This window comes from Tiliqua scincoides, chromosome 1, assembly GCF_035046505.1.
Source record: "Tiliqua scincoides isolate rTilSci1 chromosome 1, rTilSci1.hap2, whole genome shotgun sequence".
In the NCBI taxonomy this organism is placed as follows: Eukaryota; Metazoa; Chordata; class Lepidosauria; order Squamata; family Scincidae; genus Tiliqua; species Tiliqua scincoides.
Genome location: NC_089821.1, coordinates 148,885,575 through 148,910,944, shown reverse-complemented (window position 1 = coordinate 148,910,944; position 25,370 = coordinate 148,885,575). Strand labels below are relative to the sequence as shown.

Here is a 25,370-nt window from a genome sequence, read left to right as displayed (position 1 = left end):
TCACTCCCGTCCTCCAGTTAATTTATGGAACAAGTCTTCATCCAGGGTTTCATTCTGGTCTTTGGAACGGGTGGAGAGAAAAATGTAGCCACCGATGTATTCGTGGACTACCTTGCAGTCCGCACTCAGGCAAGCAAAAGCAATGGACACATTCTGATCAAACTCAATGGCCACCTAAAGAGGAAAATATAAAATGCAAGAACATGAAACCACACTGCTGTTGTAGTGGTTTCCCTTAGTGTCCTGTATTCATTTGCTTGTAAAGAAGGGAAACATGAGGCTCCAAGTCTAAGGGCCAGGCATTTGTTATGTTCCATGACAAATGCCAACAGACTCCTGACAGTTCAACAATTGTTTCCCTGAACAGAAGCCTTAAAGGTGAGTGGGGACGCTTAACTACTTCCCTTTGTGCCACTGGTCTGCATCTCTGGGGGGAAAGATACAAGGCCCAGGAGCCTGAGGGAAGCCGATCTTGAGAGAAGAAATCTATTTTGGCCTTGACTGCAAACCATAATCAATTTCCAAGGAGTCTTGTCCTCTACATAGCTGTTTGGACAGGCAGAACTTCCTAAGTGGGGAAGGCACTTTTTAATGGAGATATGTGGGTACAAGGGACTAGGCATTTGTGTTGTGGCACCGAAACTCTGGAATTCCCTCACCATGGAAGCCTATTTGATATCATCATGTGTCTTGAAGCACCCAGTGAAGGCTCTTTAAAAAGTCCTTTGGGGAACTGATTACATTGTTGTACTTTTAATAAATATTATGTTGGCCTGTCTTTTCTTAGCCACTCTGTATTCCCTAAATAGTTGAAGAAAAATAGGATAGAAATTTGAAGTTACCTGCCGTATTTCCCAGTTCACATTCCACTGTTTCATATTTGAGAATCTCCATGTTGTAATTGGGTCCCCTGTGGTCATGTCTATCCTTATAAGCCGGTTATAAGAAATTCCCAGGAGATCATCTTTCTTGCTTCCTCTAAATCTAAAGAGTGCAGGGGGTGGAAGGACAAAGGGAAGAAACCCAGTTCTGTAACATGTTTCTCTAAAAACAGATCTGTAACGGTTGCAAGGAAGTATGACAATGTAAGGAGAACTCATCCTGTCTCTCACCTATTCCCCAAGGCTGAGAAAACAGTTATAGTCCTTTTTCAGATAGTCAGTGGAGGAGAAGCAGGACAGTGCCTCTCTCCCAACATCTATATGTTCATCTGAAGGTATGAACAGCCTACAAACATAGGATCTGGACATATGACCTTATTTTTCATGGTGTTCCTCATTACGCAGAGAGAGAGAGAGAGCCTCTGCATGTATAACCTGTAGGCAAATAGACTCCATGCAGACCTTTGGACAGCTTTGTGAAGGTTGGGATCGGGGACAGCAGGCTAGATCCCAACACTCTCCTCTTTACAGTGTCACTGAATGTCTGAACAGGGTTGATGAAATGCTTGAGTCAGGTGACATATTCCCACATAAATTTGCCAGAGACCACACAGCATGGCTCACCTGTTCAGAAATGCATGAACTGGCAGGCAAACATGCATATTCATACATATGTCAACAGAAGTAGCTGCTGCATAGCTGTGAGGAACTGAAGCAACTCAATGGCAAGGCTCCTGAGGGGGGGACAAAAAAGGACACATCTTCCCACCCTAACTTACAGTCCTCAGAATCAAGACAGGCTGCATCTTCCAGTTCTATGTGCCCAGCCAGGAAGCCAAAGAGGACAGCATTATAAGGGCACATCAGCAAGAAGATTTTTTTAGTTCCAGAACAAGCTGTAGCTTTTTGCTTTCAGGATGGCTGCTGGGCAGGGGTAGGAAAAGCATCATCCAGACTGCTACAACTGCAGAAAGAGGTGTGTGGTTGGCACATATAACAGCTCTCATTTGCCTCACAGTGTCAGGCAAACTACAGAACAAGGTGGTGGAGAGAGAACATTTCCTCACAGGTATTCAGTAAGAGAGCCTCCTTTATTTCTGAAGCCAGAAACAAAGATGAGAGGAGAGCAGGGGTTTGAAGTCAGAGAAACTTTTATGACCATCTCTGCTTGATGGAATTGTGCTGTCCCCTACTGACCTAGTCCAGAAACACTGAATTGTGTTTTGAAAAGAAGAAGCAGACAGTATTGCTAACTACCATTGTGGATCATTGGTCCTGCCCCTTTGTTCACTGGCTGGTCAGAAGCAAACACCAGCACGTCAAGCTCTTACTAATACATTTTGTGCTGAACTGGAGGGAACCTCCAAGATGGGGGATGGATTGTAAGTCAATGCAAGAAGTTGGTTTAAATTATCTTTGGATTTATTTAACACACACCACACTTTTATAACATTTTAAAAATGTGAAATGTTTTATCATTTATTCTAGGACCTTTATGCCGCTTGGTTAGAACCCTGGAAAATGGTTATAGGTTCACTCCTTGCTGAGTTAAATAGTACCTGCAGATTTTCCTTCAATCATTGTAAGTAAAATAAACTGTAAATAACAATTTTTTTAAGTGAAAAAAGGGAAGGGATCAAGAATCTCAGAGGGCATCAGGCCAGCCAACCTTCCCCATGGTTATGGACTTGTAGGCAGCATTCCAGCCTGGAACTCTAGCAACTGGGGCCAGGGGCACTATAAAACCATGGTAGTATGTTAACAACAGTATAGATGGGACCTCTTTATTTGTGGATTTGGAACCCACTGGGGGTTCCAAACCCAAAGCTGAGGAACCACCGAGTCTCCTGGATGCAAGTGTAATGGAAGATCAGAAGATCATCAGGTGGATGATGTGGTGTTGACAGTGATCCCATGTTTTGACAGCTGGTTGACAGCTCTGGGAAGGGCAGGGCCGGCTCCACAGCTGTAATTAATCAAGGCCAATGGAGACTCTGATGGACACCTAAGCTTCATTTGACCTTGATGGGACTTTGAATGGACATGGACTGAAGAGATGGCTCACCTGAGCCTAATTTGGACTTAACAAGGGGCTAACAAGGTAGCTCACAGGTGAGCTGCATTTTGGATTATAAGACATCCAAGGATAAAAGGCAGCTTCAGAAGGTGACAGAGCTATCCTGACCCAGAGGGAGACGCTACCCGACCAGAGGGACCCCAGACCCACAAGGCTACCTGACTCAGACCTACAGGAGAAGGGGACTGCCAGGACTCTGACTGGAGGCTTCAGACCTTTACCCACTGAGTTAAATGGAGTTTTGGGGAGGGAAAGCCTCTGGACAAGAGGACTTGCAGGGAGTGTATGTGTTTGTAGCAATAAATTCTTGTTAATTGCTCAACTGACAAGCAGTTCTGTTCATTTCTTTGCACACCACAGCTGCTGCTTCTACAGATAAACAGGGTGTTAATTAGCCAAAAAGCAGGCATTAGGAGTTGGAATATTTGGACGGGACAGCAAGTCCGGGAGACTTTCTGAGGCCTGCAGAGTCCACACATAGCCTCACTGGTCCTCAGAACACTCTCTGGATGTAACTGTACCTCTCTGGTTGCATTTGGAGGTTTGGGTGCCCTGGTCTATGGATTTCATTACCCGGGGTTTTTTTAGGAGACACAAAGAAAACCTCTGCATTTTGAGAACATTTCAGAATCAGACCTTCCAAAAATTACGCTGCACATTTGACTAAAAAGCATCTCAAGCAATATTTGCAGTAGTGAAAATGACGACAAGGCTCCGCTTGCCATTAAAAGATCAAGGCTCTAGGACATTACATTTACCTTACAATGTAGTATGATAAGCCAAACTCAGGAAGGGACTGCCATGCCTGGATAAATCGCAATTTGGCTTCCATAAGAGACATGTGGGAAATGTTCTGATGGGCTTCCAAAATGCGAGCAGCCAGCTAAGAAACAGGAGGAAAACGGTTTGCAACAAACAGATACACCAAGTGACAGAACAGCATTAGACAGATGTGACTGTGCTCCTATTTTAAAGAAGCAACCTGGCAGACTGATGTTGAACTCTGTCAGCATGCAAAGCAGTCTGAGGGTGGCTTTTTCATTATGAAGAGGACCACCCAGAGATATGTCCAAGACGCGGCTGTTATTCCCTTTGCCTACCCCTGTCCATTACCTGTTTAGACTTGTATTTCTTTGCATATCGCGGTGAGACAAAACACTCTGGCTTTATGTCCATGCTTTCAAGATCAGAAATTTCTTGGGGTGCATTAGTTCTGCTTTTCATTTTCAAGAATGAGAGGATGTTGTGGACCTCGGCATGGTAAGAGCTGTCAGCCATAGACTTTCCTTTAGAAGCCAAGACACAAGCGGCCATCCACCTGGCATACTGAGTTTCCTGCAAGAACAGTTGGTCAAACACCATGAAAAAAAGAGTTCCTGCAAATAATCCCTGCAACATGTTATTTAGTAGCAGCAATAATGCGAACTGACATGTTAGGTTTCTTTTGATTGGCTTTGGCACGGGCTCCCATTCTGAAAGGGTCAGAGAGTGGTAAAGCTTCCCCTGTTTGATGATAGCAGATGGTATTTGCAGCCTGGATAACTCTGTCCTGGTCAAATGTGTCCTGGTCATTGGCTTCCCTGGACATTTGTGGCCATTTTTTTTGCACTGCACTCTCACTGGGCAACAAACTACACCTGGGCAACAAACCCCAAACAATATATGCCAAACCTCTTACCCAGCCCTAACCTTACCTTAAAAATAAAAAAGCATGTCTAATGTAAGTATACATGGACTGGGACACAAATGTCCCATTTGACTGGGACACAGTTGTGCAGGACTAATAGTCCTGTCACCACGGTATCCACATGTCCATCATTCTCAACCACTGAAGAATTTCTGAATCTGAGCTGCTGGAGCAATTACAGATGAGTGGGAATTATTGGTGATCCAGTAAATCCAGCGTGGGAGCAAGAACGGCAGAAGCATCGGCCTGAACATAGATGGGACATAATGTTCTTATTTCAAAACCAATGCTGAAGTGACACCTCAAAAATACAGTAAAGCTTGTCAGAACCAAAATACCTTGTCAGAATCAAAATGCCACCATTTTCTGAAAGACAGCTTCCAGTCTCCAACATGTTACTCAATGCTCAATAACTTATGATGCTCTGTTATGTTACATTTAGTGAGTGAAAAGACTTCCTTTTAACTCCCCCTCCCCTCTTCCTTTGGAATGTTCCCAGTTCAATGGTTAAAAGGGAATCAAGTTGTGAATGGTCAGCTGGCTGGACAGAGAAAAGAGCAGAAGCTGACAGAGGACAGTAAAGGAGATAAAGCAGGACAAGTTGTTAAAACAAAGGGATTCCTGAAGAAGCAAGAGAGAACAGTTTATTATCAGTTACTAGTGAGACCACAGCGGAAGCTGGAATGCGAAGTGAGGACTCTTGGAAACCAGATGTAAAAGTAGCAGGTATAACAGGTGGATCAAAAGAACAGTAATTCAGCTCAAGACTGTGTGAATGTAGTAGCAAGACTGTGGCACAGCCAAAGTTTTGCGTATCTCCACCTAGACCCCAAGAGGCAAAGGACAGAGGAGCCACCCCAGAAGGCAACTTCTTCCAGAAGGAACTGCCCCAAGGAGTTAAAAGAAAGGACACTGAAATCATAGGAAGAAGTTTCTGCCAATTGTACTTCTGCCCAGTTGGGACTGGGAAACAACTTACAATGGATTCTGGTCAATCTAGAGAGAATACATGCCAACTTGTGTTTGTTCAAATTGTGTGATTATCTCATGGTGCTATATCTGTAACTGCTGTGCCAGAGGTCAGGAGTGGATTCAGGGCCTCTGAGGGGAATTTTATCTGGGGGTATAATGTTTCTTCTGGGCCACTTCTCCACTGGACTATGATTTCATATGATCATTGGATCATAAGTTCTACAAATTACAATATATAAATCTATGTAGGCTTACACAAAATGTGAATGCTAGCCTTCACCCAGTACATGCAAACATTTTCTGAGATTCCTGGAAAATTATTGGCTTCCCTCCTTTGGCTCTTGGACCCCCTTTTCACCCTGGGTCTGGGTACAATGTAACCCCTGCACCCCCTCCCATGGCCCTTGAAAGGGAGAGGGAGAATGTAAAATCTTTCAAACAGATAAGGACTATAAGTTATTTATGAGAGGTTCATTAAGTGTAGACCACCATGAGACAGTGCCCTCAATCCATCCACTCGATGTGGCAACTTGCCCATGTATATGGCAATCACAAAAATATCCCCGTTGCAACTTCAATAGGAGGCTGACTTGTATTATGGGGGCATGCATGTCAAAGATATCAATCTAAGGCTACAATCCTAACCACACTTTCCTGAGAGTAAGCCCCACTGAACAAAATAGGACTTACTTCTGAGTAGACCTGGTCAGGATTGTGCCCCAAGTCAACATCCTGTCTGGTTGTTCTACCTGTTGTATTGCTACCTCAATCATTACCATCCCAGTGCACATTCCATACATGACTGGCAATATAGTACCATGTGCTTTACAATGCCAGCCATGTACCTGCTCTTTAGATTTCCCAAGCATCACCTAAGGTGCACAAAAATAATAAGCCCTCCTAGGGAATCAGAGAACTATTTTGCTACTCACATTATCACACCTCAAGTGTACTTCATTCATTCCATCGGCCACAGGGATGAGTAACTTAATTCCGTATCTTTTTCCTGACACACTTACATCAGGGACAATTTCACATCCTGAGGGACAGACACATGAGAAGTTATAAACGATGTTCTGCTTTATGTATGGATTGTGTATTATTGGTCAAAATTAAGATAGATATGTTTTTCAAGAATATGCTGAAACAATGGTAGCAGAACTCAGAAAGGAAAAGGAAAACCCAAAGGGGCATTCTAATATATAGAACTTTAAATTGGAAGATAAGAACAAGAGATCAGCATATAGAACAAGTGCATATAGAGCAGAGGATTGATTCTGAAACACTGGAATAAAAATTAAGTAACTTTACATGGCACGTGTAGAAAAAATATAATTTAGTGAAATATAATTCACTGGAGGAATGAATTCAAATTGGCCAGAGGTGCTCAGGTTTGTATCCACAGCCCCAGAGTCAAACTTGCTATCTAGTAATGACTCCACAGCCCCACTAAGCAGATTTCATTCATCGGACTTCATGGTGACCATACAATGTTAAAGCTGTAGAAGCAGCAACAGCAATTGGGTAAGAGCAAAAAGCAGCATGAAAATTTAAAAATGAACAGTTGAGAAAAAACCACACCAAATCAAAAGAATAAAAGTGGATTACACACCCCACAAGTGAAGAGAGCACCGGGCACTATGCATCTTACCAGGTGTCCCCCTCAGACAGCCCGCAAGGAGCAATCTTTAGAAGTAGTTTGAAAAAGTCACCCTCTACCTCTTAGGTTGAGCTTCTCAATGGGTTCTCCATGCTCAGCGTCCTTGTTTTTAAAATAAGACACAGATGTGTCTTTGAAGACAAACCAATATTGCTTGAAGGTTTTCAATGTCAGCTTCTTGGACCTGCAAACCAAGGAGAGCATCAATTCTCTGCTCTAATTAGTGTATATGTCAAGTTCCTGTGGCAAGAATTTATTCGCCAACACATCAGAGAAGCTCCCTTGTGTGTCACTCCCTAACTGACAAGTGGACTGTCTGCTCTCTCAGTTAAAACTACATAAACAGTCTGACAGATTAGAACAAAACCCCAAGAAGCTGCAGAAGTGCAGAAGAACTAATGTTATAGTTTGTTCATATAACTTTGCTGGCACCATTACAGACCTACAGAGCTGACTAAAAGGTAATCTCCCCCGACCCCCAGCAGACAGCTTCTGCAGTTGGGTGAACTTGACTAATGATGTGTGCAACCTGCATGCTCTCAATCTGGTACACGTGTGCTAAACTGGAAGAGTGAGATGCCAACAAAGCACATATGTGAATAATGCACAGTTCAGCTTGCAAAATGAAACTTTTTTTTTAGGTGGGTTCCATTGCTAAAAAGTTTGGGAGTCACTTTTCTAGAAAAAAAGCAAAGTCCATTCCAGACTTGCTGAAAGTTTCACTGGACAATAGGAGTGAAGAATATTTGCTAACCAAATGTCCTTTGATCGTGTTTCCAAGGAGCTCATGTGCCTGCAAAGATATAGTGCATACACATGGCAGCTGCGGCAGCTTCTAGAAAAGAGCTCCAGAAGTTCTGTTGTGTGTGAAGAAGATCACTCAAGTCCTGGAAGTCACAGCCACTGGTATGTAAAGGACTTCAGTGGTCCTTTAATTTTGATTTAGATGCAAATTGCCAAGAACAGCCACTGCATTTTAATAACCTATCTTGAGTGGTTTGAAACAAACATCGGATTCTCTTTGAAGCAATCTCCTAAGTTTCAGGAAAAATATGTCATGGCTGATTACTAATACCAACAGTTGATCAACTTCAAAGGATTTGGTTCTTTCATCTTGGCATTCCACAGAATTATTACAGGTGGCCTGAATCAGTCACTTAGATGGAACAAAAAGTCACTCCCTTGCCAGTACAAATAAGGCACTTGATAATGGAGGTGTATCAGAGTCATTGGAATGTTCAGTTTGATTATCAACACACTCAGCTGACAAAGTACAGGCAGGTGTTTTGTTTGCACCCAGCACATATTCTTTTAACAATACACTTACAACCATGTAGTCAGTCAAAAATAGCAGGCAGCTGTGTTGGTTCGTTAGATTTAGTGTAATGACAATAGCAGCACAATCTTTATAAAGGCCAACTAAAAAGTCATAAAATGAAAGCTTGTTCACTGTTTTATGACCCCTAGTCCACCTGAAATCTTTATCAGAGTGGTTGTTGCAATGCTGGGGCAGAGAAAACCTGGTTGCCAGAAAGGGTGAAAAGCCCAAGCTTGCAATGGAATAGAATGGAGGCAGCATTTGTAGACACACAGTGCAATCCTACATACAGGATAGGAGCTATGTGAAACGCCAGGTATAAATGGAAAAGAAGAAAAATGTTCAGACTTTGTAAATCTGAACACATCTCTTGAAACCACATTTAATATGACGAACACAATGAGGCTTTACCAGGTTTGGGCTTAATTAAAAATGCATGCTTTCCATGCCTCTTTACCTAGGCATGTTGGATGCCCCATCCTGCATTCAGTATAATTAGTGTCGATTCCAGGCCATTGCTGACTTATGCAATAAAGCAAGTTTTTAACATGCAGCGTTCCAATTTGCTTCATTTCATTTTTACTTACCTAAACAGCTTGAGATTATCTGCAAGCTTTGGTATGTCTGTGATGTCCTCCTACAGATAACAAAGTATTGTTTTAGTGTAATGAAATTTCTAGGTATTTTTCTGGTACATATATTAATTGGCTATGGTTTCCGGATTGTTCTTTCTTTACCTCCTACCCTGTAGCAATTCTAGAATCCCAGCTTAAAATCTGCTCACAACCTATTTATTTTAAAAGTGTATATCCCGTTTTATCCAACAAGTACATTAAAGTTGCTCACAACAAAACCAGCAAGACAATCAGCATTAAACTACAGAATAAAATTATCAAAAATGTACATAGCAGCAGCAGAAAAAAAAAAAAAACTTCATACTAACTTCAACAGAAACACAGAGAACAACAGGGAATACAGGAGAGCAAGAAATATATAGTCAACTGAACCTAAAGTCCTTCCTAAACATCCAGGTCCCATTCAGTTTTGTGACCAGGAGTTTGCTGTGAGCAAGAAGCGTCTTGGCTGCCCTCCATGTGAGAGATGGAGCTGCTTGCCAGCCTGTGTGGGAGAACTGGAGGCCAGAAGTGAGACCAAACCAGGAAGTTCCATTCTGAAATGTTGTTGGTTCTCGAAAGAGAGAACCTCTATGATAGTAAAAATTCCCTTGAGGGATTTAGAAACGCCTGCCTATGTAAACCGCCTTGAATAAAGTCAGAGGAGTAATCTGATGACCAGAAAGGCGGTACACAAATACCTAGTTCTTCTTCTTCTTCTATGCCTGCTCTACTGTCTTGACATGCATGCATGACATACCAAAATACTCTCAATTTTTCCACCTTCCAGAGTGACTTCCAGATTAGAAAGAGCAGCCTCCACTTCATCTGTTTCAGCTTCTGTGGTGAGATCTTGTGACCCTGATGATAATGATAGCTTGCTGACATGATACTACAACAAATGGAACAAAATAAAGATGCAGAAGTGAACTTGATGGAGTTCATTTATTTCATGTACAGGATGAATTTGCAGCACATCAGCAGTAAAAACCTGTGAAAGCACTATCATCCTAGTTGGCCATTGCTCTCTGTTTCTGTTCTCATTTCTGTTCTCTGCTTCCTTTTCATACAACATACCCATGAATAAGATATTTCCTCTTCTGAAAGCTGCTGTAGGAGTCAATTGCAACATTCCTCCTTGGCAATTGCCAGCTTCAGGAGGAGCATGTTCATTGGGTGCAGAAGGAAAAGGTTAACACCCCCATGTTGTGCTTCCAATCTAGATCCTCCCCCACTGACAGCTGTTATTAAAAAACACACCACCAGATGGAAAGGTAAAGGCACACTGAACATAATGTGCACTTTAACTTTCAGACTTGTGCTCTGCAAGTGTAAGAAAAAGGACAGCTTGCAATGATAAGAGAAACGGGCAGATAGATTGAGACACGGCTGAAGTTAGCAGAAAATTGGGGTATAGTTTTGGAAGCCTTGCACAAATTGCGCTCTTGGAATCTGATCTCCTGCTTGCTGTAGGAATATCTGTCTGCTTGAATTTGAACTCAGCATGTTTATTTGTAAATAAAGTAAACAGCACAAAGGCACAGCAGGTCTCCTGTGCTTTCACAGCCAAAAAATACTAGGCTCTGTAAACAGACTAAGCCCTGAAATTCCCATCACTTGGGGAAGTGGTACGTAAGATACATAAGAGTACACAAACACATTTTTCTTGGGATCATGATTATTGTGTGGTTCACTTTTATTGTGTTTAAACTTGCTTTACAAAAGCTGAACCACCAGGTGCGATAATGTGCTGGAGCATCTGTTAATTATTGACATGGGTTTAACAGAGGTCGCAACAGCAAACTCTTTAATTGCCATTAAAAAGGAGGAAAGGAGAGAAGGAGAAAGCTTCACATGGAACAATCAATTCAAGCCCTGGCTCGTGCCAGCCTCATGGGAAAAACTAGTTTTGCAACTTGAAGATCAAGTACATGCCTGCAGTGCAGCAAAGATAAATGTTTCCTCCTCTGTGCAGTCAATTTCTTCTAAGAGAATAGTCCATCGAGCTTGTTCATACAGCTGGTTGATTCGTACTGCATCATACTGCCAAGAGAGTAAAAAACCAATGTTATTATGCATTAGAGGAGGGCAAAGCTCCTAACTCAGGGGTGACCAGCATTTTGAGCACATTTACCACAAATCAAGCCTGAAAGATTAGGTAGTGCCACTTTTGTCTGCAGTGTGGTAAACACACACTCACAAACCCCGGCCCAGTGCCTTAGATTTGCTTTGTCTATTAGGAAATCCTGTGCACATTTCTGCAGGGATAAAGTCAGTGGAGTGATTAGGGTATTTAAGGACAGGGTATGTGAATCCAGCCCAATTTAGTGCAATAACCAGGGCCACAGTTCATCCTGTTCTTGCTCAGGAGTACCACCAGCTCTCATCCTGCTCTCGCTTGAGTACCACCAGCTGCAGGATGCCACCAAATCACACCTAAAGCTTCTACTCCAGCCAAGTTCTGCAGTCTCTGTTGTTTCCTCCCAGCAGATTTAATGTCTGCTCGAAGTTCACCCCACAACTGAAGATGTGACCAGCTCCCTGGTATTAGAGCTGCCACAGGAAATGTTTTCAAAGGTTCGTCAAAAGAGTCTAGTCTCCTTTAGGACACTGACTGGGAATTAGATTTGAAGGTACTTGGCCCAAGGAAGCAACACATGGTGAGGCTCAGCCTTAAGGAGTAACGGCATCTAAGCGACTAAGATGATTACGGGGCTGGGGCACCTTCCTTATGAGGAAAGGCTACGGCGTTTGGGCCTCTTCAGCCTAGAAAAGAGACGCTTGAGGGGGGACATGATTGAGACATACAAAATTATGCAGGGGATGGACAGAGTGGATAGGGAGATGCTCTTTACACTCTCACATAATACCAGAACCAGGGGACATCCACTCAAATTGAGTGTTGGGCGGGTTAGGACAGACAAAAGAAAATATTTCTTTACTCAGCGCGTGGTCGGTCTGTGGAACTCCTTGCCACAGGATGTGGTGCTGGCGTCTAGCCTAGATGCCTTTAAAAGGGGATTGGACGAGTTTCTGGAGGAAAAATCCATTATGGGGTACAAGCCATGATGTGTATGCGCAACCTCCTGATTTTAGGAATGGGTTAAGTCAGAATGCCAGATGTAGGGGAGAGCACCAGGATGAGGTCTCTTGTAATCTGGTGTGCTCCCTGGGGCATTTGGTGGGCCGCTGTGAGATACAGGAAGCTGGACTAGATGGGCCTACGGCCTGATCCAGTGGGGCTGTTCTTATGTTCTTATGTTCTTATGTTCTTATCTGTTTTTATCACCTGGCTGACAGGAGAAATTACGAAGACCTGTTTGGGGTGTCTACTAAAGGAATATACTGCAGAAGTCTAACTGGCTGAAAATATGGCCACATGTTAGGGCACGAGTTACAGGAGTACGGTTTTTCTCCATAGGGTGCCAGTATCACTGCTCCAATTGCGGCTTTGAGACAACGGTTCCCTATCTTCTTGGCAGTAAAACAAATCATGTTTTTCTCCTTCAGCCTTCCTCTGCAAGTAGCTTTATTCAGGGCTAATCCTAATACAATTGTGGGAAACACAACCATGACACATTGGGCTACCACAAGATTGTCCAGTCAATGTTAATCTGGATTCATTTTTCTCCACAAATGGAAACTGAACATCAGATAAGTATGAGCTATGGGATAGCCAAGATTCAGGCAATAAATACAAATCCTTTGTTTTTTAACTGCATGTAATAAGTCACAACACCTATGGAGGATGCTTGGTCAGTTTCTTACTTTTGCATTCAAATCAAAAAAAGTGTAGTATTTAAACCGCAGCAAAAGCTGATCATCCTCCTGGATACTTTGTTCCATAAGTGATCGAGAAGAATCCAGCCACCTGAAAGAAGAAGTAAAAACACACGTATCAACTGAATTGAACAGGAAGGAATATTTTTCCATTTGCAAAGCACCAAGAAATCAAGTGAACCAGTTCAGTTTATAGTCATGCAAGCAAATATTTGCATGAAGCAAAGAGCCACGCTAACGCTAACAACTTTCTGAATTTTCCTAGGCAAGGAGTACCCATATGCTTGGTACCCAGAATACAAAAAGCTGGATCACCTGCCTTTTTTTGTTTGCTTTGGGCATGGATCTCAATGGAATAGATTTCTTCCACAGTGAGGAATTCAATCATGAGCATCTATGAGCATCTGAAACATCTACCATTTTGAACTCTCGAGCTCCACACTCATGTGACATACCACATTACCATTGTGTATGGTGAAACTAAACACATCTAGTGACCACCCAGTCAAACTCGAAACATTATGTGGTGCCAGATTTGAAATAAAAAAAACACAGGAGGCATTACTTTTGTACCAACTCTCGTACATTTAAAGCATCTGTATTTGAGGTCTCCAAAAAACTGACTAATAGCTAGTGCTCAGACACTCCCCTCATACCCAACATGAAAGTACATCATGCAAACTCATGTATGCACATATATAGTCTTGATTCTTCAAGAGCTGATTCTACTGATACTCTTCAGTACTGTACTGCCTAATCCAGAAGCAACACAGAAGTACCCCTTACCCTGCATTCAGTTTTGCTTTGTCGACTAAAGTTCGAGACTGGTACATTTTGGCCAGTATTTCTGGTGTACAGTTGGAGTGACTGACGGCGAGGTTGTTCCAGTTCTGCCTGGCTAGAGGGCTATCACCAAACCATGCGATGGTGGAAGACACAGGAGAGCCACTGGCAGGATCATAAATGGGAGTCATGGTTTTACTATACAAACCGGGACTGGCTGAAATATTAGATGGGAAGTAAAGAGATCAGTCATCAGCAGCACTCAGTGTCAAAACAGCCTGAACTCATAAAAGTTCTATATGGCTATAACACAATAGCATTTGATTTATCCCCAGGGTTTAGTTTCTAAAGAGGTGCTGGGGAACAAGCTTGAACAACAAGGCACTGATGCCCTAGGTGGGCAAAGACAATTATTTTTTCAAGCGGTAACATATAAACACTGCTCCTTATTTTTACCTCACAGAATCCAGCCTGGGTTTTGAAAACAAATTTGAGATCAAGCCCTCGTGCAAATAGAGGCCTGAACAATTAAGATACATCAAGGGCCATGGTTATGTCCTGAATTTTAATAGCCCCAAAGTTAACCCCACATTGGAAATTGCAAAGCCAGTTTCATATTCTGTAAAAGCAGAACAATGTAACAAGTAAGGCACGTACGTGCATACAAATATACCCAACATACCCTCACATTTCCATATTACCCAGCCACTTACACTTACATCAGCTGAATCGCCAAGCAGAACATCATGGCAGAGCTCTTCAACAGGTGGGCTGTGATCCGACCTCAGGTAAGTTGCAGCTGTCTGCTGCTACCATTTGGTACTGAGGCCTACACAGCTTGAACAGTAGCCGGGGCTAATGATCCTAGACAAGCTAAATCCCACTGGAGGTTTTGGAGGGGCTGTTTTGACCGAATCTCCTAATTTTCAGTGAATCCCCTCAGTTTCCCACACAACTACCTGCCCTTCCACCACAGGCTCCCCACTGCTCTGCCTTGCAACTCTTCCTCTTTCTCTCCTCCCATCTTTCAAAACTGAGAGCATGCTGTTGTCATGCTATTCTCTGCCCCTTCTCTCCTTCCAGTTGGCCCAGAAGGAAGAAAAAAAGAATGATACATTAGAGCTGATTGGTGACTGCTGGGAAGGAAACCAGCGGAGCTATGAGTGCTCATTTGTCAATCCCTCTTATCATACAAAGCTGCCTTATACCGAGTCATACCATTTAAGGTAAGGGGTGTCAAACTCATTTCATGTAGTGGGCTGAACAGCATTCATGGTGCCTGCTGCAGGCCGGAATTATCATCATGAAGGAGGAAGTGATATCATTAAGCAGATGATGGACAGAATTATGCATTTTGTTCTCACATAGAAACACAGTAGCTGCAAACAACTGAAGAGAAAATGTGCAAATCTTGTTCATAATTTCAGAATAGGAAACAGCCCAATTATCATGCTGGAAGAGCCCAATTATAATGGGAGCCAGATAAATTGCTTCCAGAAGCCACATCTGGCCTGCAGGCCTTATGTTTGACACCCCTGATTAAGATAAACATTGTCAACTCAGACTAGCAGTGACTCTTCAGGATTTCAAAGAGGAATTTTTCCTCTGGAGATGCCAGGAATTGAACCTGGGACCTGGTGCACACCAAGTAGATGCTCTACCATTAATCCATGGCCCTTGTTGCCTGCTGAGCTCTTGGAGGTAGGTTCCATATTGCAAGCTGAGATTTGTGGTGGGTCCCAGCTCTGGATAAATTGAAGACCATTGTGTTACATCAATGGCCATTAAATCTAATATCCCAATGCCAAAAAAGGGCAAAATTTGAGCGCATATAGAACTTCACTACCTGTCATCTACCCCGGCCTCTGTATGGCTATGCTAAGAACATAAGAACTTTGAAATATTTAATGAATGAGCTTTGGCATATTTAATAAATTGATATGCCTTCAACAAATAAGTGTTCACAGGCTGGCTCACAGCTTTAAAAATAAAAATACAAAAAAATAAGAACAGTATAAAAACAGCTGAAGGTACAGTGCCAGTAGAACAATCCAAGATGCCACTTCCATGGAGGTCCTAAAGCATGCTGCTCAGGAACAACAATGAAACCATTCATTAACAAGCAAAATTGGTGAGGACAGTTAAAGGATGTGTAAAAGTGATGGTGCAACCTCACAGCACCAAGCACAAGAACTATTTCCTTAACTGGGATGAATGGAAGAAGGGACTGTGCCTCAAGGTATTTTTTGCCAGGCAAATGCTCAATAGAGGTCTTTGTGCCGTGTCCACGCCCCTGGAGTGCATGCATGCAACTGTTAGCACAGACCTTTGTTGATTCTGCCACATAACACTATCCCAATTTCTCAGCAGAAGAAGTTAAGTAGAAGTTAAGAAGAAGAAGGTGCAGAAGAAGTTAATGTGGGTATTCAGGGTGCATAGATTTAAATCAAGGTGACTTAAATAAAACATTTCCATCCAAAAACAAGGGCTGATAGTTATTAGGCAGATGAGTGGTCTCCATGTAAATGAAACGAGTCTTATGTCAGCAAATGTAAGTTAATGGGACAGTCAGTAAAATAAATTTGGGAGCGATTCATTAAATCATGCATATTACTGATAGGATCAAGCTAGGATAGATGCCCATTTCCCCTTCTCCCATGCCTAATCTCCTGGGATGGTGGCAGTGGATATAACTATCAGTTTCCCCTCTATGCAGCAGCTGAGCCAATAAAAAAGAAAATGGAGAGCAGGAAGGGGTGCATGAGTGCTAGCCACTAGACTCTACTCCCTTTGGCCTGCATCCTTCTCCAGCTCTTTCAGATACCCTGTAAGATGAACAGCATTATCCCATGTTACAGGTAGGAGGCTGGCACTGAGAAGGTGTGGCTTACCAAAGGACACTTAATGAACTCACAGCAGAGCCAAGATTCAGACTGGGGACTTGCTGATCAACTGCTCAATCTCATAGCCACCACTTTGTAGTTACTGACCTAATAAAAATTCCTGGAGAGCCACGGAGTTTCAAAAGATCACTGAATAAAGGGACTGAATATGAGTTCTATTTAAATGCTGAGGTTACAAGGAAGCAGCAGAGGAAAGCTTGAGAATGTTAAAGAGGGAACTTTTAACAGCGTTTTGAACTGTGTTCCATTTTAGGACAGATCACCTTTCCAACAGATGTATCAGTGGAGAATTTATGCCTCATCTTTGATAGATAAAAGTCAACAGAAAGCTTTTCTACAACTTTTTAATCCAGACTGCCAATGGAAACTAAGGGCCCAATCCTATCCAACTTTCCAGCACCAGTGTAGCCACAATGCAGCCTTGAGATAAGGGAATAAATGTTTTCATACCTTGACAAGGCCTCTGTGACTGCCTCACCACCACAGGATGCAGCACACGCCCCATTGGCATGACAGCACCGGTACTGGAAAATTGGATAGGATTGGGCCCTGTGTCTAAGCTCATGAAAGTGAATGTATATTCCCAGTATACTCTTGCTTACATTCCTCACAGTTGTCTCCCATGTATCGAATTTTAGCTTATAAGCCGGGGGGGGGGGGGTTAGGATCTTGTAAAGCACTACACATATTGACAGACAATATATAAAACAGTAACATTAGTAATGTCTTCTGATTTTGTACCTGGCAATCCCAAACTCACTGGAGAGTCGTGCAAATCTAAAATATCTTCTATGACTGGCTCTTTGTTCTTTTCTTTCCTTTTTTTCTTTTTTGTGTCTTCAGATTGTTTCAGGAGAGAAAGCTCTTCTGGTCGTCTAATACCTGCAACAGAATTTTTGCAGATAAAATCACAATAGAATTTAGAATCTAGAATCTGAAACTTTTGCAGATTAAACTGCAATGTCTTAGAATCAGACTGAGGAAAGAGGAATTTCATTTGAGGCGTCATCGCTTTGACAAATATGGCTCCCTTCAAATCTAAATATCTAGAAAGCCAAGCACACACCATGTACAGGATACGGAGATGATGTTTTCAGGTTTTCATGTGCACATATAAAAAAAGAATCATGGTCCAATGTTTTTGAAATATACAGATTGAGTTGACTGTTGGGAAAAACTTATGGAGGACTCAGGGCCCAATGCTATGGGCCTCTAGCACCGGTGCTGAGCTCCAGTGCTGGGTGTCGCAAACGTGCCGTAATGCATGTCCATGACACCCAGAGAGGAGAGAGTGCTGGCACTGGCCCAGGACCAGTTGGCGCTGAGATCAGCACTGGATGGACGCCACCTGGGGTATGGTAAGAGCTCCGGGTGGTAGGTGAGGACCTTGGGAGCGGGGGAAGCATTCCTTGGCAGGGGGAGCAACTGGTGAAGTCCTGGTCTGCAATTTCCTGTCCTCTATGTCAGGCCGCAAAGCCCGACACAGAGGTTCTCAAGTCAGCAACGGCAAAACAGCCGGTGTAGACTTGAGAAGCCCCTTTGTGGGGTTTGGGGCTTTCCCCAGGGAAAGGGGACAAAAGTCCTGTTTCCCTGAGGAGACTTTTGGTGGCCCTGGAGGTTCTGTTGGATAGAGCAGCCCCTGGGGACAGGACTGGGCTGCTCAGGGGCTGCAGTGGGAAAAGCATGGGAAAGATCCCTTGCACAGCAATCATCCTATGCATGCAAGTCTGAATCCAAGTTGTTTTATTTCTAACACAGCTTAAGAATAGAACAAATTGTTGGTATTGTTATTGCACCATTACCATCAACTCCATTACATACTCCCTTGCCTGAACAATAAAAGGTCATATAGAAAGTTTATTTTATGACGTTAATTCAGTCACACAACTCCCCTGCAGTTGATCTAATTTTTATCAGTTCCAAAACTATTATTTGTGGTTGGGAATAAAGCCAAATTCCAATTGAGCAACATTTGAGGTGCGATTTTAACACTCCAACATGTTTACTAGGTAAACTAGACATGTTTACAACGTCATGTACTAGGAATTCAAATGAAGAACTGCACAGATGTTAATATGGCTTGAAGGGACACATTCCATTCCTGGGGAGTGGGGGCAGCCACTCACATGCCACTGGAGATGTGAATGATATGGACAACCAACAGGAGTCTTTTGCAACATATGACCTTAAAGCAGTCTGGTTGGGCTGAGACTGCAATCCTTAAACTACCTGTCAGAACAAATTCCATTTATCTCAATGAGTCTGTTAAAAATAAGCTTTTATTACGCTATTAAAAAAAAAGATAACTAAACAAGAGGCAAGTTTCTCCATGTATTTCATTTTCATGGTATTACAAACAAAAATGAAGCTATAGCCAGCTAAATTTGCACAATACAAACAAATTTTGTTGTCTTTGTAATAAGACAACAAAAATTTCCTACTTCAGTTCCTTAACTTCCATACATCTCTAATCAACAACAGAAATATTTCATATTAAACTCTTCATATTCTAGAAAGTACTTTAACATCCAGGTTGTCTTGTGAACTATTATTATTCTAATAATTTTTAAATCTATTCAATGCACTTAATTTTTAATTATTTTGCACAAAACAATGGTATCAGACTTTCCTGTTCAATTCATCCAAAACTGTTACGGTACTAGATCTGCAACGTTTAGCCAGCAGCATTTTAGTTACAGATAGTAAATTATACATTAATCATTTATTTTCCTTCTGCACAAGACCTCTCAAATCCCTCAACAATAAAGCCGGCGGTCTTAATTCAATCCAATCTCCAGTAACTGCACAGAGATGTGTCCAAAATGCTTTTGCTATCCTAGATTTCCATAACATGTGCAGAAAATCTGCATTCTGTGTCTTGGATCTCCAGAAATATCCTGTAGGTACTTCTTTGACCCAAACTTGGGGTACAGTGTAAATGTAATAACACCTTGATAAAAATTATCCTTAACAGACACATTTGATCAAGTTACATCTCCAAGTTAGCACATATGTTTCCACTGCTCAAGATTGGTTCATTTAATTTTTTTTTGTTCTTTAACCTGTAAATCCTAAATATTTACCTCAATACAATTTGAAACAATGCAGAAGCATGAGGACACTGTGCTAAGCTGTTAATATCATTCTTGGCTATTTTAAAATCACTCCCAACCTCTCCCTAAAGAAAATGTATCTTGAAAAATAAAAATAAGAGAAATTTAACAAGGTTATGTGGCTTAAAGGGGCTGGCTCAAAACACTGTTCAGAAAAAACTAGACAGAGGAGGTGTGTCCCTGTTGGTTTGATGGACTTATCAGTGATACCATTGACCATGCTATCTTTCAGAACAGCCCTAGCTATGATGGAGGGCAGGTACTGTTTTGCAGTAGCTTCACTCTTACCCTGAGGTATTCAATCTGTGCGTCCCGCCTCCCTAGTGAGGCATGGCTAGCCTCCAGGGGCATCGCCAGGCATATCGGTGAGAGAGGTGGCTGGCACCTGCTCTGCTCACCTCAGCTGCACTGATTGCTTCCTGACTTGCTGCTTTTCCGAGGCTGAGAATGAGGTGGGTGGGGCAGCGTGAGGTGAGGTGGGTTGGACAGTGTGAAACATGGTGGTGGGAGGTGGGAGAGAAGGGTGGCTGGACAGGCAGAGGTGCCGCATCTCATCATGGAGCTCTCTCCATGTGCAACCTCGCCCCAAGGACTACTTTTCCCAGAGTGCCTCTCACCTTGGGAGCCCTGGGATTGGTCAAGGTTGGAGGAGAGAAGAGTGTGGAGGTGCTGCATCTCATCAGCACAGGGGTGTTCCTGACAGGCTTCAGGCAACAGAGTGAAATCTACAAAGCACAGTGTGCCATGCATCCTTGATTCTTTGTAATGTTTCAGTTGCACTGGCTGTCAATTGGGTTTGAGGCCAAATTAAAGATGCTAGTTTAGGCCTCTAAGGCCCTAAATGGTCTGGCTCCAGGATATGGGTTGAGACAGTACAATTCATTCAACAACTGAAGCCCTGTTGCTTGTCCCCTTGCCTTCTTAAATACTACATGTAGTAATGCAAGGTGGTTTTTTTTTCCTATTGGGGTGCCTCAGTGGTGGAACTCCCCCGTGACAGAGGCCTGCATTGTGTTATGCTGCAAAGTTTGGGGCCATCAATTCTGTTCTTTGTGGTTGTTTTACTATGGTTTAATTATTGTTTTAACTTGTTTGGTTTAATTATTGTTTAAGATGTTTATTATGAGAGTCACTGATGGAAAGACAGACTATCAATGCTTTAACGGAAAAAATAAAAGGAGAGGGCTCTGACCAAAGCCTCTGCAAATTGAATGAAAGGGGCAAAGGAGACACATTTGTACTAGCATTACAAATATGTTAGCAATAACTTTTCAGGCAGCAAAGTATAAACATTCAGAATCTCTGCAGGTAGATCATTGACCAGGTTCCACACTTACCAAGTGTTTTGCAGATGTCGCCAACGACCTTAAACACCACTGAAGAGAAGCTCACATTCAGCCTCACGGTTTTCATGTTCGGCAAGCGAAGTCGAAGCATTTTGTGCTGAAGGGTAAACAACAGTTTGGCATCTGCTTGCACCCCATATTTATCCAGTGTCCAATGAGTTTTGAGAAGCCAGCACTGCTTTTGTTCCCACCAAAGGGCATAATCTGACCAATCTCGCAATACCTCTATGAAACAAAACAAAGCATGCACATTAAGAATTTGCTAAAGCACAGAACCCTTCAAAACCTCCTTTTGAAAATGTCAGTCCGCTATGATCCTGGCTACCCCTTCTTTTCATGAAATGAATGCCAATCTCTACTGGCTCCAGGGCCAAGCCTACACATACAGGAGAATGAAGACAGGAGTGGGGATACTTTTCTTTATATATATATATATGGAGATACTTTTCTTTCTTTCCTGGATGCTATACCTTTACTTGCAGGATTTTCTTTTTACATATTGGTGTTCTTGTAGTCTGAAATAGTATAGTCCAGTGGCTCTCACTCCTTTAGCACTGGGATCCACTTTTTAGAATGAAAATCTCTCAGGACCTACCAGAAGTGATGTCATGACCAGAAGTGACATCATCAGTAGAAAATTTTTTAACAATCCTACACTGCAATCCTACCCACACATACCCAGGAGTAAGTCCCATTTACTATCACTGTTAAAAACATCTTCACAGTAGCCTGTTAAACATGCAGATCTGTGACGTTTCCCCAAATGCAGTCACTTACCAGGGTAACATCAAGTCTAATCTCAAAATAAAATATTGAAATGAATGGGAACCCACCTGAAATTGGCTTGTGGCCCACCTAGTGGGTCCCAACCCACAGTTTGAGAAACACTGGTATAGTCCATTCTACCACCAGAAAATATTACTACTCATTTTGCTGCACATGTAGACCAGACATTGCTGTGGAGGATTATGGGATATTTTCTTTTGAATTTGAGAAAGTAATAAAAGTTTATTATATTACTTATACTTACAATTTAAAATAAATTTAGCAATTTCAAGTTTTGTGCTTTTTGGTTTTTCTACAAAATATCTGTGATTGAAATTGAAGTTGGCAATTTTGTGGGGGAGGCGCAAATAGTGTTGCCTGGGATGCAAAATAGCCTGGCACAGCTCCTGCCCCAGTTCTACTGCAGCATCAGATACAGCTGTATCTAGGGCCAGGATGCTACATGGTAGATTTGTCCTAAACTTCTAAGGCCCTACTAACGAAGCTTCATGGATAGGTTCACTTTGATGCTGAGGATCTCATTACAGTAATACCTCCCATTACACAACTTCCTTTAGTGCTAATTTGTTACAGTGCTCTTTGTCCTGGCATGACTGACAGCTATTCTAGCCAATGGGAGTTGTCCTGGCATGACTGACAGCTATTCTAGCCAATGGGAGCAGTGCATTCTAGGATACACAGAGAAAATCAGCACTACTTTCCTGATTCTTATAGATTCTTGAACTCCTATAGTGCTATTTCATACAGCTCTCAATTTTCTGGAACACATTCTCTGCATTACAAGGAGTATTACTGTATTTGGGGGTTGGAAGGGTCTAGGAGCCAGTCTGATATAGAATGCTGAACTTAAACCAAAGAGGCCCAACCTCAAATATCCATTCAGCTATGAAACATACTGGGTGACCTTGGGACAGTCACCATCTCTCAGCCTAACCAATCTCACTAGACTGTTATAAAATTGGGATAAATTGAGATTGACTGAGGATAAAATTGGGAGAGGGATAATGTACCCCACCCAGAGCTCTCTTAGAAGGAGGACATAGTAAAGAATGCAATCCCCAAGTACTGCTGATTCCAGTGAGTCTTTTCTTTTTACTGTCAATTGAGATATTATTAACCTGGCTCAACCAGGTCTAATTCTTACAGGCATCTAACCCAATGGAACACAATATTTTGGGGAACCTTCCCAACCCTAAAACTTGCCATTTCCTTCCTGCTTATCATAATTAACTGGCTAATTCCATCTCCGCTGTCCACATCCACAAGCAGCCATCAGTAACAGGAAGCTTAGGGCGCAGTCCTAACCCACTTCCCAGCACCAGCACATAAGAGCAATGCAGCTCTGAGGTAAGGGAACAAACATTCCCTTACCTTGAGGAGGCCTCTGTGACTGCCCCCCAACTGCAGGCTGCAGCACATGCCCCACTGGCACAGCTATGCCAGTGCTCAAAAGTAGGTTAGGATTGCACTCTTAGTTTCTGATGCATAAGAAAAACTTGCAAAAATTTTGTGCCTGTCTGCATGTTCATCCACTTTTACCTATAAGCAATGATTAGGGAAAGCTGTATGATTAGGCCTTAGGGATGGACCTCAACAAGTGGGAAACCCTGGCCTCTGAGCGGCCCGCTTGGAGGCAGGCTGTGCAGCATGGCCTTTCCCAGTTTGAAGAGACACTTGGCCAACAGTCTGAGGCTAAGAGGCAAAGAAGGAAGGCCCATAGCCAGGGACACAGACCAGGGACAGACTGCACTTGCTCCCGGTGTGGAAGGGATTGTCACTCCCGGATTGGCCTTTTCAGCCACACTAGACACTGTTCCAGAACCACCTTTCAGAGCGCGATACCATAGTCTTTCGAGACTGAAGGTTGCCAATATACTTTATGTATATCTAATTAATCCAAGGCAGTTTGCAATTAGCTGAATTTCTCTGCCCTGGAGTCTTAAAAATCCTATAGGGGGAACCTTATCTTTATACTTACTGATTTGTTCTACAAGTCTGAGCATCACACCACCAATATGGAGATCTCCCGAGACTTGAAGTGTACTCTCCTTTTGCTCTCCTTCATATGGGCAGTCAATATGAACAATGAGCTCCCAAGAATTGGAACCAAATTCATTTGAAGAAATCATGGTGCTGCTGAAGATTCCACAGACTCAGAATCAAAGCAAATTCAGCATCTGTTCAAAAGCAAGGAATTTTTCACACTTCAGAGACATTGGTACATGCTCACTTTGCCTGGTTTTAAGTTGTAGGTGGCAGAAGCCAGGCTTTTGAGGTGGGGCATAAAGATATTGCAATTTTATTTCACCTCCTGAATGGGGAGGGGGTGCACATCCATAAGATTTATTTCCCAGTTGCTGCTGCTTACAATAGCTAGGTTCAACAGCCTTCACAAATGGCAAACTCCAGTTTGTCAATGGTTCGTCTGCAGTGTGTTTGAAGATGACTCACCACAAGCCAACTTAACTTGTGAAGGGCTATTGGCCCCATTTCCAGTGAAGTCATCACTCATCTAATCTCCTCTGTGCTAGATTGCTCATTGTCTGTTGCATCCTTGTCAACTCTGCCCACGGGTACAAGTTATGGTATGCAATTTCCAAGGTAGAACTCATCATTGGGTGGAGGGGGGAGTTTGTGGAGACATCCCAACTACACAACTGAAATCCATGGAGCTTTCTCCTCTCTACTCAACATCCAATAAATAGATACTGCTGATCTAAGTGGGAATGCCTTTAAAAAAATCTTTTTGATCTCTATAGGGGAAATGCATGGGGGCAATGGAAATGTCAACAATCCATGCATCCCAATCAAAGATTCAGTCACTCCAAAAGTGTTCTTTGTTGCTGAAGCCCATTGTGGATTATCCCTCCCCTTCTTTAAAACAACAGTTTCTTCAGGGGGATCTCCCACCCCCAAACTCCAGTGGTTCAGTTTATTTGCTGAGTGTTAAATTACTGGGAGAAACTACTGACATGAGAAACATTTGTTCTCCTAGAGATCAGAAATGATGCCTTTCAATTCTTGTACTTCCAAGGCTTACCTGTTCTGACAAAAACAAACGTTTGCCTGCCTTTCTTTCTGCACCATATAAACTAAGGCTGCAGTCCTAGACACACTTTCCCCCAGAGTTAAGTACCACTGAACTCAGTGGCACTTACTTCCAAGTAGAAATGCGTTTGATTGCAGCAGGCTGCCAGGGCTCCTTTCCCTGGAATCAGCAGCTCACCCAGGCAGTTCTCTCCAGCGCTCCGCTTGCAGGCGCTGTTCCTCTCGAGCTTAAGGCTGCAGTTCTGTCCACACTTACCTGGGAGCAAGCCCCCTTGACTGTAATGGGACTTGCTTCTGAGGAGACCTGCACAGGACTGGGCTCTGGCTGCAATCCTAGCCACACTTACTGGAGAGGAAGCCCCATGGACTGTAATGGGGTTTACTTCAGAGTAGACAGGCATA

General features: G+C 42.7%; 1 protein-coding gene across 2 annotated transcripts; it reads right to left on the bottom strand.

Moving 5' to 3' along the window:
• FERMT1 (FERM domain containing kindlin 1) lies at positions 1 to 24,049 on the bottom strand. Of its 2 annotated transcripts, none has more exons than XM_066639122.1 (14): positions 23,882 to 24,049; positions 21,126 to 21,357; positions 17,417 to 17,557; positions 13,776 to 13,989; positions 12,978 to 13,080; positions 11,145 to 11,252; positions 9,970 to 10,101; positions 9,183 to 9,232; positions 7,337 to 7,461; positions 6,550 to 6,656; positions 4,072 to 4,293; positions 3,717 to 3,841; positions 843 to 984; positions 1 to 174 (listed from the first exon to the last, which is right to left on the bottom strand). In XM_066639122.1, exons 1-14 carry the CDS (start codon positions 24,047 to 24,049, stop codon positions 1 to 3), a joined length of 2,043 nt encoding a protein of 680 aa, XP_066495219.1. The 2 variants fall into 2 exon arrangements, with proteins under 2 accessions (XP_066495219.1, XP_066495220.1); XM_066639123.1 differs by having other exon boundaries at positions 21,126 to 21,359; positions 23,899 to 24,049.
• Positions 24,050 to 25,370: the final 1,321 nt, after the last annotated feature.

What these genes read in the sequence shown, in the direction of transcription:
- FERMT1 (XM_066639122.1), bottom strand. Translation starts at nt 24,049, where the DNA reads ATGATTTCTTCAAATGAATTTGGTTCCAATTCTTGGGAGCTCATTGTT. An exon ending in CGACATCTGCAAAACACTTG is followed by an intron (nt 17,558 to 21,125) that starts GTAAGTGTGGAA and finishes ATTCTGTTGCAG; the next exon opens with GTATTAGACGACCAGAAGAG. An exon ending in TTTTTGATTTGAATGCAAAA is followed by an intron (nt 11,253 to 12,977) that starts GTAAGAAACTGA and finishes CTCTCTTGGCAG; the next exon opens with TATGATGCAGTACGAATCAA.